Source organism: Accipiter gentilis, chromosome 2 (assembly GCF_929443795.1).
Source record: "Accipiter gentilis chromosome 2, bAccGen1.1, whole genome shotgun sequence".
Taxonomy (NCBI): Eukaryota; Metazoa; Chordata; class Aves; order Accipitriformes; family Accipitridae; genus Astur; species Astur gentilis.
The window spans coordinates 12,702,880-12,717,180 of NC_064881.1; the positions used below are offsets into that span (position 1 = coordinate 12,702,880).

The 14,301-nt window shown below is 41.3% G+C and overlaps 2 protein-coding genes across 2 annotated transcripts in view; one reads left to right on the forward strand and one right to left on the reverse strand.

Annotated features, from left to right (window-relative positions):
- PLAG1 (PLAG1 zinc finger) overlaps nt 1-8,396 on the reverse strand; it is a 55,628-nt gene extending 47,232 nt beyond the window's left edge. The window contains exon 1 of the mRNA XM_049825749.1: nt 8,225-8,396. The gene's annotated coding sequence lies outside the window, so the exon portion shown is untranslated. The remainder of the gene's footprint in view (nt 1-8,224) is intronic.
- A 213-nt stretch (nt 8,397-8,609) lies between these two features.
- Nucleotides 8,610-13,496, forward strand: CHCHD7 (coiled-coil-helix-coiled-coil-helix domain containing 7). The gene is made up of 4 exons (XM_049825277.1): nt 8,610-8,774; nt 11,736-11,808; nt 12,363-12,461; nt 13,266-13,496. Exons 2-4 carry the CDS (start codon nt 11,755-11,757, stop codon nt 13,365-13,367), a joined length of 255 nt encoding a protein of 84 aa, XP_049681234.1. The 5' UTR covers nt 8,610-8,774; nt 11,736-11,754; the 3' UTR covers nt 13,368-13,496.
- The last annotated feature ends 805 nt before the right edge of the window (nt 13,497-14,301 follow it).

A 14,301-nucleotide genomic window follows, 5' to 3' on the forward strand; every position in this document is an offset into this window, starting at 1 on the left:
AGGAGTTTTAAATAAATGAAAGAACTGCTGGGTTCAGAAAAGAGTGTATCCAAAAGAAAAGGATACACTTGTACAGCTAAAACAAAAACCCTTTAAAATTACAACTGGGAAAACATTACATTTTACAAGTAATGAGAAATTAAACGAGTTTGATATAAATATTTCATATACACTTTTTAAAGCAATTTCAACACATACTAAAACCAGCCTGAATAATTAGGATAATTAACATATTATGATTCTTGGTTAACTTTTTAAGTAACAAATAATGTAACTTTGTTGTTTAGGAATAGAGCTGATTTCATTGTACTGGTATGCTTATAACTGTACTTAAACACCGTTTAAAATAGCATGTAGCAACACCATCCTTTGACAGATGCAATAATATTTTTATTACTTTTTCTGAAACTGATTAAAATATAGCCATAAGCTATATGTTTGTGCTGGGGTACAATTAGAAGTCGTATAGTCTAAACACAATCCCAGTATTCAAAGGAATTAATGAAAACTGTCAAGTCACAGAAGGAAAAAAAAAAAAATCTACAGATTCAAATTAACTGGCATGTTTTGTGATCAGCTATGTCTAAGCTCTTCTCTAAGTTATGTGGTTCACTGTTTCCTAGTGTCCTAGATGAAACAAATCATGTGTGTATTGACCACAATAACTTCCAGTGAACAAAATAAGCTTGAACAATGTCTATGTTTAGCTTTTAAAGAGAGCACAAAATGCTGACAGGATTTTATGTTTGTTTTATTTTAGTTTAATACTCACTCTTCTTAAAGTACTTGTGAGGGGAAGAGCACCAGTAACTGATAACAGGTAGCTAACACCATAAATTTACGCTTTTTTAGTGTATCATCTTACGAAAACATAAGAACAGTTGTAGGCAATTTCTACTTTTGCATATTTATATTGTATCTATACTTCCATGTGATAAATACAGTATTATTATTAAGCCTTGCATGTAGGCAGCTGTAGTAAATGAACAATTGGTATAAATGAAAATTCCACACATGACAGTAAGAGTTTGAAGAAACTTAACATTTACAAACTTGTAAATGTTTTATTACTAACTATACAGGCTTGATTGAAATTTAATAGTAAGCTGCCAGGATCTCTCTTTCTGCCTTTTCTTCAAAAAGGTCTCTTTTAAAAAAAAATATCCCTATATCACAACTGATTCAAAAGACATGACCTTCTCCCTAAACAGCCAGATGTTTCCTTAAAATATGTGTGTATGTGTATCTATATTACATATAAATGTAACATTCATGATAAATACATATACCACACAATAAACAGTTTTATTAGAAGTGACAAGCACTTGGGACAGTAAAATCTGATTTGCATACACAGGGTCTTTCTGCTGTTCAAACATTTAGTGTAATGAGATCTCATTAATTCAGAATCAGATGATTTGCAGGGTTTTCTAGGGAACTCATGCACTAGTAAATCTGATACCCTGTAGTATACAAATACATACTCAATAAATGAAGAGGGAAGGTTAGGTTTTCTGACATTCTCCTTGCTTTTTGATTACCTGGCAACTCACAGTAAACATGCATATGACAAATCAACCATCTACATCTTACTTCATGAGAAATACTTCAGATTTGGCTGTCTCTGAAGTGTAATGTGACCCACAACCATGAAGAAAAGCTTTTAGGGTGAAAGTTAGTGATATACAATGTCAGGCTACCAGTTAAAGTACCTGTACAATACGTAAGTAAGTCTGTGTACAACCTGCATGGTTAAATGAAATCAAATAAAGTACTATTTACAGCAATATGGAAGAGATTATTATTAGTTATCCTAACTTTAGTAAAAAAATAACTTTGACAAATAATTCCCTTTAAACACTTTCTAATCTGATTTCTAGGGATATTCTCCTTTGAGAAAGTAATTTAGCACATTAAGTGCAAAAGAAGATTATAGCAATTCAGTTTACTGTAACAGACACTTTTTGCATATTTCCAAGTTCCTATACATTGCATATAATGGCAATTCTAGGTTTTACTTTCCTGATTCCCATTTGACTTCTCAAAGCTGATTTGAGCTATTTTACTTTGGAGTTTTGAGTTACTGTTCTGTCTATTACAGCCACACTTGTCTACATTCATTTTCTTTTATCTATCTCACTTTTTGGTTTTATACTAGTTCACCCCTGGGTTTTTTCCCCTCTTTCCTTTCCTTTAAACAAACAAACAACAAAAAAAATCAGGCACACTGGGCCATCTTCTACTCTCTTTGTGCCCCCTTGTAAGTCTATCAGGGGTTGGGCATGCATAAAATAGCCCATCACTCTGGCCATGTATTTTAATGTATTTGAAAAGGTATCTCTACACTCTGGACAGACAGTGAATTACAAAAGGGACAGAAGTTATTACAAAGAAGGCTGTAATGGAAACTGATTTATTCCTTCAACATGAGAATTACTATATAAGCTTTCCCACTCTTCACTGTCAAGTACGACTTATGCAGTCACCTCAAAACCCTGCTATGTACAGTGGTTAATTTTAATGCCGTGATCCTACAGTAACTGTTTACAAGAAATGCAGGGTCCATTTAAATATTAACAATTTTAATATATCCTATGAGAAGGCCCCATCCTTTATAACTATTATCACGTAACTGTTTTTAAAAGCAGGTTACATCTTGTAAAAAATTTAAAACCCTCCTCTAATTCTATTAATTTCTGCTAATTCGTCCTTCTAAGATGAGACAATAACAGGTGAACACTGATACTGAAGCAGACAAAAAATACTTTAACAAGCCAATCTAAAGAAAAGTAAAACTGAACTTGCAGTAATGGTGACCAGTTCTGTTCAATATTAGGTTTTCATAACTTGTGTACAATTAAAATTTTTCACATTTGATGCTTGGTGGACAACTGTTCATTTAAAATGCATTAGTAACTGCAATCTATTCAATTTCAGATAAAGGGTCACTATATTCCTTGAAAAATTAAAAATAAAATATAGGCAGCTGTATAAGTGATTATACTGAGTTATTCTATGCTTTACATTCAAGTTACAAGTTTGCACAATTTAAAAATCAATATAAATTTAATTAAATTCTAGATGTGATTTTTTGATTAGCAGGAAGAATATACAACTCTCTATTATCAAAATGCTCAGATAAATGCAAAAAAAAATCCCCTACACTTCAGAAATTTAAACATTTTACATTTGATTAATAAAAAAATGTTACTTTGTTCTAATATTTGAATTATTTTTAAATAGTTTTTTAAGGCTACCTAAACATCTGGTAATTGGTTAAAGATGCTTAATGGTTCAGTGGATTGATACTGCACATTTCTTCCAAAAGCAATGCAAGCTAAAGCCTCACTAGTAGCAAATACTTGGAGAACATCTCCTTGAAAGCAAGTGCCCTATCACTTCAGTGGTGGTGGCTGCTAGCTCCTTTTAACTCTACACTGACTTGAGAATGGTGTAATTGCTCTAATGTATTTCACATTTTCCAGAGTATCTCCCCTTGGTAAACAGATAAACTTGGTAAATAGATAAACTTGTTCAAGAACCCTCCCAAAAGGTATTTGCTGACAAAAACTGGTTTTAAAGATATAAAAGGTTATAGATACAAACTTTAAAAATTTGTGTTTTAGGCTCTGAAGTAAAACATCTCTTTTAACAAAATAACCTTGAACAATTACAAACAGTGATTTATTTAGAACATAAGCAGTGCCCTCTTTAACCCATTAATTTTAAAACACATGCACTACCCTAAAAAGGGGGAGAGTTAAGGGCACCATTTTGATTGACTAGCTGCAGAGATGGACGACCATTAGAAGTGGCTGTGCTTTGTATACAGTGGCTTTTAGAATTACACAAACCTTTAAAAAGTTTCTTCATTTAAATCTCGAAGTTCTATATTGGGAAACTCATTTTTCAGGACAATTACTAAATGAAAATTGCACACCAAGAGACAGACTTGAACTAAGTATTCAAGAAAAGTTGAATGCACGTCAATTTAGATTCCTGTATTTGCTGTACCTTTGTAGAATACTGTCGTTATTAACTTTTTTAAACATTATTTAATAGGATTGATAAGTGTCTAAGAAGGATTTTAATACATTTACAGCCCCCCCCGTTTGCCTAAAAAAACCTAGGGTAATTTTACCAACAACAGCCTACAGTATTTGTTTCCTCAGGTGTTTTAATTTAAGAAAATCTTGAAAAAATAATACTGAATCATATACAGAATCAGAGCAACATATAATAGAGAAGATTATCTTAACTCTTAGAAGTAAGGAAGCTTTGAAAGTTACTTATATTTTTATTAAACACCACATCATCCCTGTAAGAAGAATTCAGTTTTCTACAAAAAGAAAGTAAGTTTGTAAAAAACAATCCTAAACAATGTTTATCTTCTGCTATTATTATCACCATATGAATTATACCTTAAAATTAAACCCAGTTTAGAAGACTATCAAATTCTGTGAGAACACCCTTTCCTCTTCCTCCTCCCTATGTCCTGAATTTTGTACTATGGTGGATACACTGAATTTACTCTCGAATACATAACTGTAAGTCAAGAATGATACTCCACAACATGTGCTTCTTTCATGTTCTTATTACCAGTGCCTATACCTATTTTCAGCATTACAATATTAATGATTTAGAAGCTCTTCATTAAGTAAAAATGTAGTTATGCATTAAACACTTCATACTGATGGTCACAGACACAGTATCTGAAGAGTTCTTAAATCTTGTTCTCAGTACCATTAACTAGTTTATTAAAGTATTAAAGTTAGTTCTGCACATCTACTACTATCTATCTAGCCTGGTACGTTAAAAATACCAACAATGGTACACTGCTATTAATTTATCAAATTTCTATTCATTTCAGGATAATGTTTCTTTGGTCAATAAAAAGAAGAGATCAGCGTAAGAAATATTTGGAAAGGAACCTTGAAGTATGAATGCTTGCTAACTATAAAAGAGATCTCTAAACCATAAAAGACAGTTTTGGAAAAGTGCTCAATTTCATTCCTTTATACAAACTGATTTATCTTTCTTCCTTAATGAACCTTTTTTTCTAGCCTAAGAGTAAAGTGATTTAATTTTCACAACTGTGAGTCACTGGAAAACTTTGAGATTTCTTCCAAAATCTCTAACCACAAGACCATCCTAGTCAACAACTACTGTACAACAGCTTCTTCGGTCACAATTGCAGAAAGGGTACAGATTGTTTGCAACACATCCTATTCAACACAGAGGGCTATCACAACTGATACTCAACTTTCCACAAGTTCAAACAAAACATTTGCTGAAATAGCCTCCCTACAGGTTCAGTACTCCATCTTTCTTCTCGAGAACCATGTACCTGTATACAATTTTTAACCTAGAATTAAATACAGAGACTACAAAACCAAGGCACATGTAAAGGAAACATCACAACTTCTCATAAAGATATCAAATTGCCATGTTAAGAGGTGATGCTGATTTTTTAAATAGGATATTTCACTGAAAATTAAAATACGTAGGAGATAATAGCGACAAGCAGAGCATTTCACATCATTAAACATTTACAAGTTAAAAATTAAGCAAAAAAACTGTATCAGCCAGAACCCATGCTAAAAGCATGCATGCACGCACACACACATGCACACATATACATGAAACTAGACCACAGTTAGGATGATTTTTCTTTTTTTAAACACAGCCAGAGGCAACTCTTCCAAGTGATGTTATAATTACACAGCTAAGGTGTACTTGTAAAAAGCCCCTACTTTGGCCAATTAAAACCTACAGTTATTTTCACTATTTTCAAAACCTTTTGGGACTGTTCAGAAGATTTAAGTATAGAACAAGCTCTACAATACTTTTCAACAAACTCTCATGTCCTCAACAAAACTGAATTTATTCAAACTAAAAATAATGCACTTCACAACTTTTACAAAATGTCTGTGAAATCTACCCTATGCACATAGGTCTCATCCTTGGGAATTCATAGCTAGCAGAACAGCACTAGATTTTAATATTAAACAACCTGAGACTTTCATTTCTGCAACACCCATTCCAAAAAACGCTCTCCAAAACACAGCATTTTAATTAACACACCAAGAAAACTCTCCTGAAGACCTGCTACACACAAAAGAATTGCTTTGATCCAAACGAATCTGCACGCTTTCCCCTATTATCCTGTCTTAATTTATCAGACCAGGGCCGATTTAATACCTTTCCATTAAAAAAAAAACCACAACGAACCATCCCTCTGCTAGAGGCAGAGGTGCTGCAGAGGTGATGATAACCCTAGGAAAAGAGAAGCTGTCTCTTTAAAATGCCCTGCTATGTCCCTGATCCCACGTGGAACCAACATCAGCAGCACTTTCGCATTAACTTCAATGTGAGGCGAGATGAGGCATCATTATTTTATATAAATAAAACGAGGAGACTGCAGAATACATTCTTTGTAGGAGACAAACAGGTGAACTGAACATGCCAGGGAAATCAGCAACCACCCGCAGAAAAGGTGCCCTGCCCCTGAGCCCTCTGTGCTTTCCCTATGGAGCATTACCTCAACCCCACACTCCTCTGAAGAATCCAGTTTAAATAGAGGAGGGAGCCACCAGGAAAACTTGAAATTCAAAGGCAACGAAAATGCACTTTATAAACCGGAAAGGTTTACTCTTTGCCTCACACATCCTAATTAGATCAGGAAAGTGACACTACAAAGGCATTACATTCCGGTCCGAAAAAAAAAAAAAAAAAAAAAAAAAAAAAAAAAAAAAAGAAAAAAAAAAAAGACAGAGGAAAAGAAAAGAGCCCCCATCTCCCAAATACCCCCAAACACACAAAAAAAGCATTAAAAAAGGAAGTTATAAAGCAGCACATACAGCATTTATCTTATCTAGGATCACTCCGCATTACCCCCAAGTTATGCACTTTCTGCACTATCATCTCCCCCTACCTCTCTCTCCTGAAAGGGATTTTCACGTTTTCTCGTTGTTGGTGGCGAGTGATAAGAGGCTTTTGCCTTTCCAAAGAATTCATCAACAAAAAAAAAATAATAAATATTAACTCCTTGCTCCCTGAAACCTTAAAACGGTCTCGGGAAGACACGGGTTTTATTCTGTTACCTTGAGGAAGAAAAGGGGGAGCAGCCCCGATTTTTAGGTATTTTTTGGCATTTTTTTCTGATTTTTATTTTGTTATATGCCTCAGTTCTCCCTCCATTTTGGTTGTTTATGATACTGACAACAAGCTGTCCCTGCTCGCTCGCTCTCTCTCTCTCTCCGGATCTCTCCTGCTTTCAGTTAGCAAACCCCCCTCCCCAATGCAACACCACTCGGCACTTACTTGGGTTCACACTTTTCTCTAAACACACACCGATGGGGAAGGGAAAAGCTTCTGGGCCACTCGGAGGGGGAGAGCAGGCAAATTCGTTTCTTTATTACGAAAAAAAAAAAACTTTTGTCCAAAAAACGACGGGGAAGGGGGGTCGAGTGCCCCAAAGTCCCTCCGGATCCCCCCAAAGACGCGGCCGCCAGGTCCGGGGGACACCCCACGGGTAGCCGGGCCCACGGGGGAAATTTCTGTGCGAAATTCGGCCCGTTTGAGGCGGGGGGCGAATTTATATTAATTTTTTCCCTCATTTTTCGGCACCGCGGTCTCTAATGTCTTCCGCTCCCTCTCGCCGCTCTCGCCGCTGTCACTGCATTCACAGCACAGGCTCCGGAGAGGCGAGGAGGGGAGGGGGCGGCCGCGCAGCTCCTGCCCCTGCCCCTGCCCCGCGCCGCCGCCGCGGCCCCGGCCCCGGCCCACCGCGGGGGTCGGCGGCGGGCACCCCGCGCCCTCCTGCCGTCCCCCGGGCAGACCGCTGCCTCGCCCGCTCGCTCGCGAACCAACATAGCGCCGCGGGGAGGGAGGGGAGGAGTGGAGGAAACTCCTGAGAGAGGTTTTTTTCTGAAAATCATCTCTTTCTCCCTGCGAGGGAGGGGAAGGGGGGGCACCGCTCGCCTCGCCTCCCCTCCCCTGCTCTTCCCCTCCGGGGGGGTCCGACGCGGGGCGGTGGGGGGCTGCGGGAGATGGGGGGAGAGGGATGGAAGGGAGGGATGGTTAACACAAACTTTTCCTCACTGCTCGCTGCTCCTCTCTCCTCTCCCCCCTCCTTCTCCTCCTCCCCCTTCATAATTTAAATAACCCTGATATTTCCCTGCTAAACCCCGGCGCCTGCCCCCCAAACCCGCAGCAGACTCACCGCGGGAGCCTCAGCATCCCCTCTGCGCCCCGTTTCCACCCTTTACAGTGTTCTCCGATTTTTCTGTAATTTTTTCCCCATATTTCGGGCTGGACGCGGCGGGCCTGGAAATTGTTTGCTTTCCCGTCTTTCCAGCAGCCATTGTAGTGTATGCGCTGCGGTGCAGCCCAGCCTGCCGCACACGCCGCGCCCACACCGCCCGCCGCCCACACGCACCGCGGGTTGGACGCCTCCCCCAGTCAGTCAGGGCCGCGGCCGCGCCCCGCCGCCGGCGCCTGCGGCCCGCGCCGCCCGCCCCGTTGGTGGAAGGAGGCGCCGCTCAAGGCCGGGGCGGGCCCGCCGCCGCCGCCATTGGCGGCCCGGCCTTGCCACTCAGCGCCGCCGGGGCGTGGGCGGCGGCGGCGCTGGGCCGGGGGGAGCCGCGAGGCCGGGAGCGGGGTAGGCTGCGCCCGTACTTAAGCGGGCTGCCCGAGCCGCTGACGTCTTTCGAATTGGAGACGGGCTGCCCCCTCCCGCCCCGGGGCTCCCGCGGACACGGCCGGGGACGGAGGTGAGTGCCGCCGCCGACCCGCGCTGCCCGCCCGCTGGCCGTGCCTGCGGCCGGGCGCCGCTTTCCCCTTCCCCTCCGCCGCCGCCGCCGGCGGAGGGAAGGCTCGCTCGCCCTTCGCCCGCCCGCGAGGCTGGGGGGAGCCCTGCCTGTCCGGGACGACGGCGCGGGGGGCCCGGCGCCGGCGGCGGGCTGCGGCGCGGCGGGGCCCGGGCACCGCGCTCCGGCGGCAGGTGGTGCTGAGGGAAGGCTGCGCGCGGGGCCGCGCGGGCCGTTGGGCACCAGCGGCCGTTGGAGCGACGGCCGTTCCCGCGCGCGGCGGGGAGAGGGGCCGGCGGCTGCGGGGGGAAGGGGGCGCGGGGCTCCTCCGGTCCCGGCCGTCCGCCCGCCGGTGGGGGAAGGCAGGGGCTGGGTGGTGGGCGCCGGCGTCTCACCGGCGTGGGCCGGCCCCCCCTCTGCACCTGACTTGCCCCCCCCCGGCCCTCTTCGTGGAGGCTGAGGCGGGCAAGGCATCTCGGCGGTACCGGGCGTCCGGGCCCGCCGGCTGCCTCCTCCCGCCCCCCGCTTGTCCCGCTGTAAGAGCGGCAAAAGTCGTAGGCTTTGTGTACGGCCTTCACTCCAGGGTTTCAGGTTTAATAAGCTGGTCTGTATTGCAGCGTAATTGGCAATTTTGTATGAATGTATGCGTTTAAAAAAAACCGAACCAAAACCTAACAGTTTTCAACGGGAGGGAGCCTATAGAAAAATATCCTGATGGTTTTATGAACTGAAAAAGCCCTAGGGTTAAAGAGTGCTAGCAGCAAATGTATTTCTCTGTGGTACAGTTTACAACTGTTAATGTGTTAAAGCATAATTAAGAACTGTGGAATAGACAAGCCTTTGGTTGTGGTTGGGCTCTGACCTGTAATCTGAAAGCAGGAAGGGAAGCCTCTGCATGTGCAGAAACCGGGGGGGGGGGAAAGCTCGCTTCCTGCCCAACTGCTCGTTCAATCACACAGCAGCGTTTCGGTGTGACCTGCCTGCCCTTTCAGCTGATAATGTTTCCAATCCTGAAGTGCTTCGGGGAGGGGGAGAGAGGAACACGTGCAGGAGCTATCAGACCTTTTTGGTAGTACTAAGTACGCTTAAGCGTTTGTCTACTCTGAACTAAGCAGCTTCATGAGAACCTGAACTGCCGGTTCATTAAGTGGGTATTTGATGTATTGTGTGCCTTGTTCCTTAAACTGGGCACGGTTGCAGCCTTTGGTAGTGTAATCAAACTGAAAATGTTAATTGCAGTTTGTATAACGAACACTGATGATGACACATCCTATGACTCCCGAATACTCTTTCAGAGAAAGAGTAAGGCTGAAGTCCATCTCATACAGTCCACCTTGAGGCATATCTGCTTAAGTGGTACTTCACATCTCTAATATCAGTGAAATGCAGAGTTAGAACACAGACACAAACCAACCTCTAAAAACATTGTGTCTGTGGTACTGACTTAGATGAGGCATTGTGATATGCTGCTTTTGTTTTCTTTTACACCACCCCCACCCCCGCCTTGAAGTCTGGGATGATGCTATTGTTCTGCATGCTTGTGTTTCCATTTTAATTGGAAGTACCTGATCAAAAATCCTCTTGGAACCACAAAAAAAGCAACTATTTGCCTAGCTTGTAAAGTTAACTTGAACACGGTTAGTTCTCAAAAGAAAGTGGAAGGGTTTCCTGGTGCTGTTCTTTAAAAGGCCCTTTTGCAGAAAAGGATCATGTGGAATGCAAAAAGTACTCCAAGCACCAGGAGCGCATACTTGCACAGGATGTAAAATCTAAGGCTTATTCACCTTGAGTAGCTTACACTCGCCCAAAGAAGAACCTTCATCCAAAACATTGTTTTCTGTCTATGAGCTACTGAGAGCAGTATTTGGTTTTTGTTTGCTGATATCAAGCAAAACTAGATTTTTTTACTGTAGGCTTGCAGTTACCAATCTCTAATGTGAACAGAAACAGGTTTAAGTTTTAGAATTAGCAGTAATGTTTTTAGGGGGGAAAAAAAAAACCCAGTAAGATTGAGCATGGATGTTCTTTCACAGTTTCCTACATCAGCTGTACTTTAATTTGCTGCAAAAGAGCGCTCTATTCCTCAGTCCTGTATTTCTGCTTGCATTGGCTCAAACAGTCATCTGGTCAACATTAATTTATTTTTGGTTAGATTTAGTATTTGTTTGGAACAAATACCTGCATGGCCATATGTTTGCCAGAGGCAATGTATGGGAAGTTGTAATGGGAATGAGGGTCTGCTGTTCATCTTCATGTCATCATCTTGGATCAGTGTAGGTTCTTGGCACTGAACTCTGTGTCTCTCAAGCTTACAGTTCCTAGAGTCAGTGTGAAACTAAGCTGGTGAAAAATGCGATTCGAGCTGTCATAAGCAGTGGGTCTGGTCCCTCTTTGCAGTGAAACCATTTCTTTTTCTGTTAAATAGCTCATACAGCGACATGGGAGATGGTTGGGCACTTGTTACACCTGGGAAGGCTCAGTGAAGGTACAGATGTGATCTGTAGGCACAAATCTGGAGAAGTTTACTTGTACGTTGCTCCCCCCCACTATTAATTGAGGTGTCTATGGTGTGTTGGCTGTGAACAGCTTCTATGGAGCTGTTTCTCCTAGACATGGTCACTTTGTCAACAATATGACAGGCTGGTATGAGAGTCACTGCTGTGGCTCTATTCTCTGCAGGAATTTATCAGGGAGTAAGCAGTCTCAGTGACAGGCTAAACTTGCCTGAGTTGTCTTGCTCTTAGTGCTTTTGAAGTAACATTTTGCAAAAGAAGTTTGGTGGTGGTGGTTTGTTTGGGTTTTTTTAAGACAACCAAATTGTGTATGTTATTGGAAGGCCTTTATTACATGCTGAAGTTCAGACTTAATCCTGAGTTACTATCAGAAGTAGACACTTAACCTGTTTCTTTTCTGTTTCTCACCAAGGTACGAGTATCTGTCTAGAATGTCCAGGCATGCACAACAGCTTAGAGACCATGATATAAATCCATGTGTAGCGGTAAGATGATCAAACTGGAATTTCTGTTTGTATGTTTTAGTGTTAAATAATGCAATTTCTCGAGAATTTTTTTTAATGCATAGCACTCTTGCATTGACATTTTGCATAAAAAGTTTCTTAAAGAGTCTGAAGATGGGAAAAGCTGAATATCATCCATTATAGTAAGTGTGAAATAATGAGCAATTCCTCATAAACAGGAGAGCAATCTCTTTAATTTTCTGTTCTTAAAACCAGAGCCTGAAATCCTGGTTAGACAAGCTTGGTTGATTTTTAAGAGACTTTTGTGGGTTATACCAATCATCTTTGTAGACAACTGTTCTGTGGACTCTATCCTTAATATTTAAAGAGTACTAATGTCTGTTATCTCTAAATGAAATCATTGCTTGGAATTACTGATTATCCTTTGTGATAGATGTTCCCCTGCTCTCTTTGATAGTATTTTTTTATCTGAGAAGCTGCCTCATATCTTCACAGATATTGTGGGACTTGTAGAATTTTTAGACACTGAGTACAGTAACTTCCCTCAGCTCTGAAGTATGTTTTCCCTGTTAAAGGAAACAGATGCCTCTGCAAAATGTATGGATGACAACAACTATAACAAGGATATGTGTACTGATTATTTTTTGAAGTACAAAAGCTGCAGAAAATTCTGGGTAAGTACAGTAGATTCTCTAAATTCTACTCTATGCTTTGCTTTAAGCACATCTGACACACTCCTTTCTGAACTCTTCAGACTTAGCTGGTGCTGACTGCTGCTGTTTTTACGGTGACTTACAGGCCTGGGCAGTCTTTGTATGTGTTGCTGGAAGACTTAAGCAGATGCACATCAAAGTACTTGGCTCTCCTAAGTTTACCCTCTTAAATTGTGAGTCAGTGTTCTTGCAGTACCCGATATGATTCCCTCTGAATTTGAGTCAGATATTTCTAGTAATAAGTTCTGTTTTAAAGGGATATAATGAAAAAAATCCTGAGGTAAGATAAGTTCTTCTGTTTTTCCATTGGTTTGGGTCACATTTACTTTAACCTAAAATAGAGCTTAGGAAGAGTTCATTTGTATTTGGTGGTGTCCTTATTTCCTTCTCTTGTGGTAGAGAAGTATCATGAGCAGCTATGTGCAGTTAAACTGTTCTCTGCTGTTGTCTTTCCTTATGCTACAGTAGTAAAAGAGTCTTTTAGCTTAGCCTTTAAATACTTGCACAAACTACCAAAAAACTATTTACAGACAATTGTGCATTAGTCTGACATAGTGTAATGGGAATACTGTAATTTCACTGTCTTCTGAAGCAGCAAGGTAAACTATCTGATATCTTCAGTTAAATACTAGTATGTTTAGTTATCAGCATCTGGCTTTTGATATATAAAAAGTACTTCTGTTAAAGAATCTTATTCATTCGGAGCTCGGAGGCAGAGACTTCTGAGAGATCTGTGTTCTCATGGCCACTGTCTTCTATTTTCAGCATGACATTATGATGCAAAGGAGAAGAAATGGTGTGAAGCCAGAGATGCCCTCAGCAGAAGAGAGAAAGAAAATGTTGGAATCAATGGGGAAGCCCTACTGACTAGAAACTTGCACTGATTGACTGTGTTCACTGTACATATGAAGACTTATTGGCAGCAAGTTGCCCTTTTATGAACTGGACTTTACAGTTGCCTTATCTTGGATTAAAATAAGCTCTTAAATTCTGAAATGTGTCAGCTTTCTCGCGTAGGACTTACTGGTTTTATTCAAACTCTGTCATGGGAACTTGGCCTCTCACTGGAAGACATGGGTATCAACACAACTTATGTCTAGACACTTTGGAAGTAGAAACTAACTTGCTGTGAAATGCTAAATATAAAATTAATGGGACTTGCAGAAAATCTGTATGAAAAGAGGGAGCTGGTGAGTGTTGCAGTGTAGTTCTAAGGATGGAGCAGGTTGAGAGACTAGTATGTGCAACATGTTTCTTGTATCCAGCTATTCTGCCCGATAGCATGGATTTACCATGTGTGATCTTACTTCTATTTGCACATGGAGTTGTATTCTGTGTCCCTGGTGTAAATAAGACTGTTCATGAATTAAAATCCCAAATCCAACAAGCTTGTCATTAGGTCTGCCACTGCGCTTATCAGTGACAGCAGAAGCTTGCAATAAATCAGATCTGCAAGCTGTGCTTGTTACAAGGTTAGAGAGGTTGATGAAGATAGAACTGGACTACTCAGGTCTGAACTGAATAGTACCTCTGTGGATAGTAAATAGATACTTCTCTGGCAGGGGGGACTTGTAGACATGTAAACATATACTCTGAGTGACATGGCAGGTTTAACTATAGTACATCTATCTAAGACTCTCTGGACAGCTGAAGCCCTGGGTTTGGAAATGCTTACTCATACATGACTACAAAGCTCAGTTTGAACAGGTACTCTAATCTTAAGTAAGATTGATTCATTAACTAAACTGAACAACTAATAAGTGTAAATGGGTTGCTGTCTAGTGGAAACACTGTTTTCTTA

Coding starts and splice junctions, on each gene's coding strand:
- CHCHD7 (XM_049825277.1), top strand. CDS start 11,755: ATGTCCAGGCATGCACAACAGCTTAGAGACCATGATATAAATCCATGT. Junction 11,809..12,362: donor ATATAAATCCATGTGTAGCG/GTAAGATGATCA, acceptor TCCCTGTTAAAG/GAAACAGATGCCTCTGCAAA. Junction 12,462..13,265: donor AAAGCTGCAGAAAATTCTGG/GTAAGTACAGTA, acceptor TTCTATTTTCAG/CATGACATTATGATGCAAAG.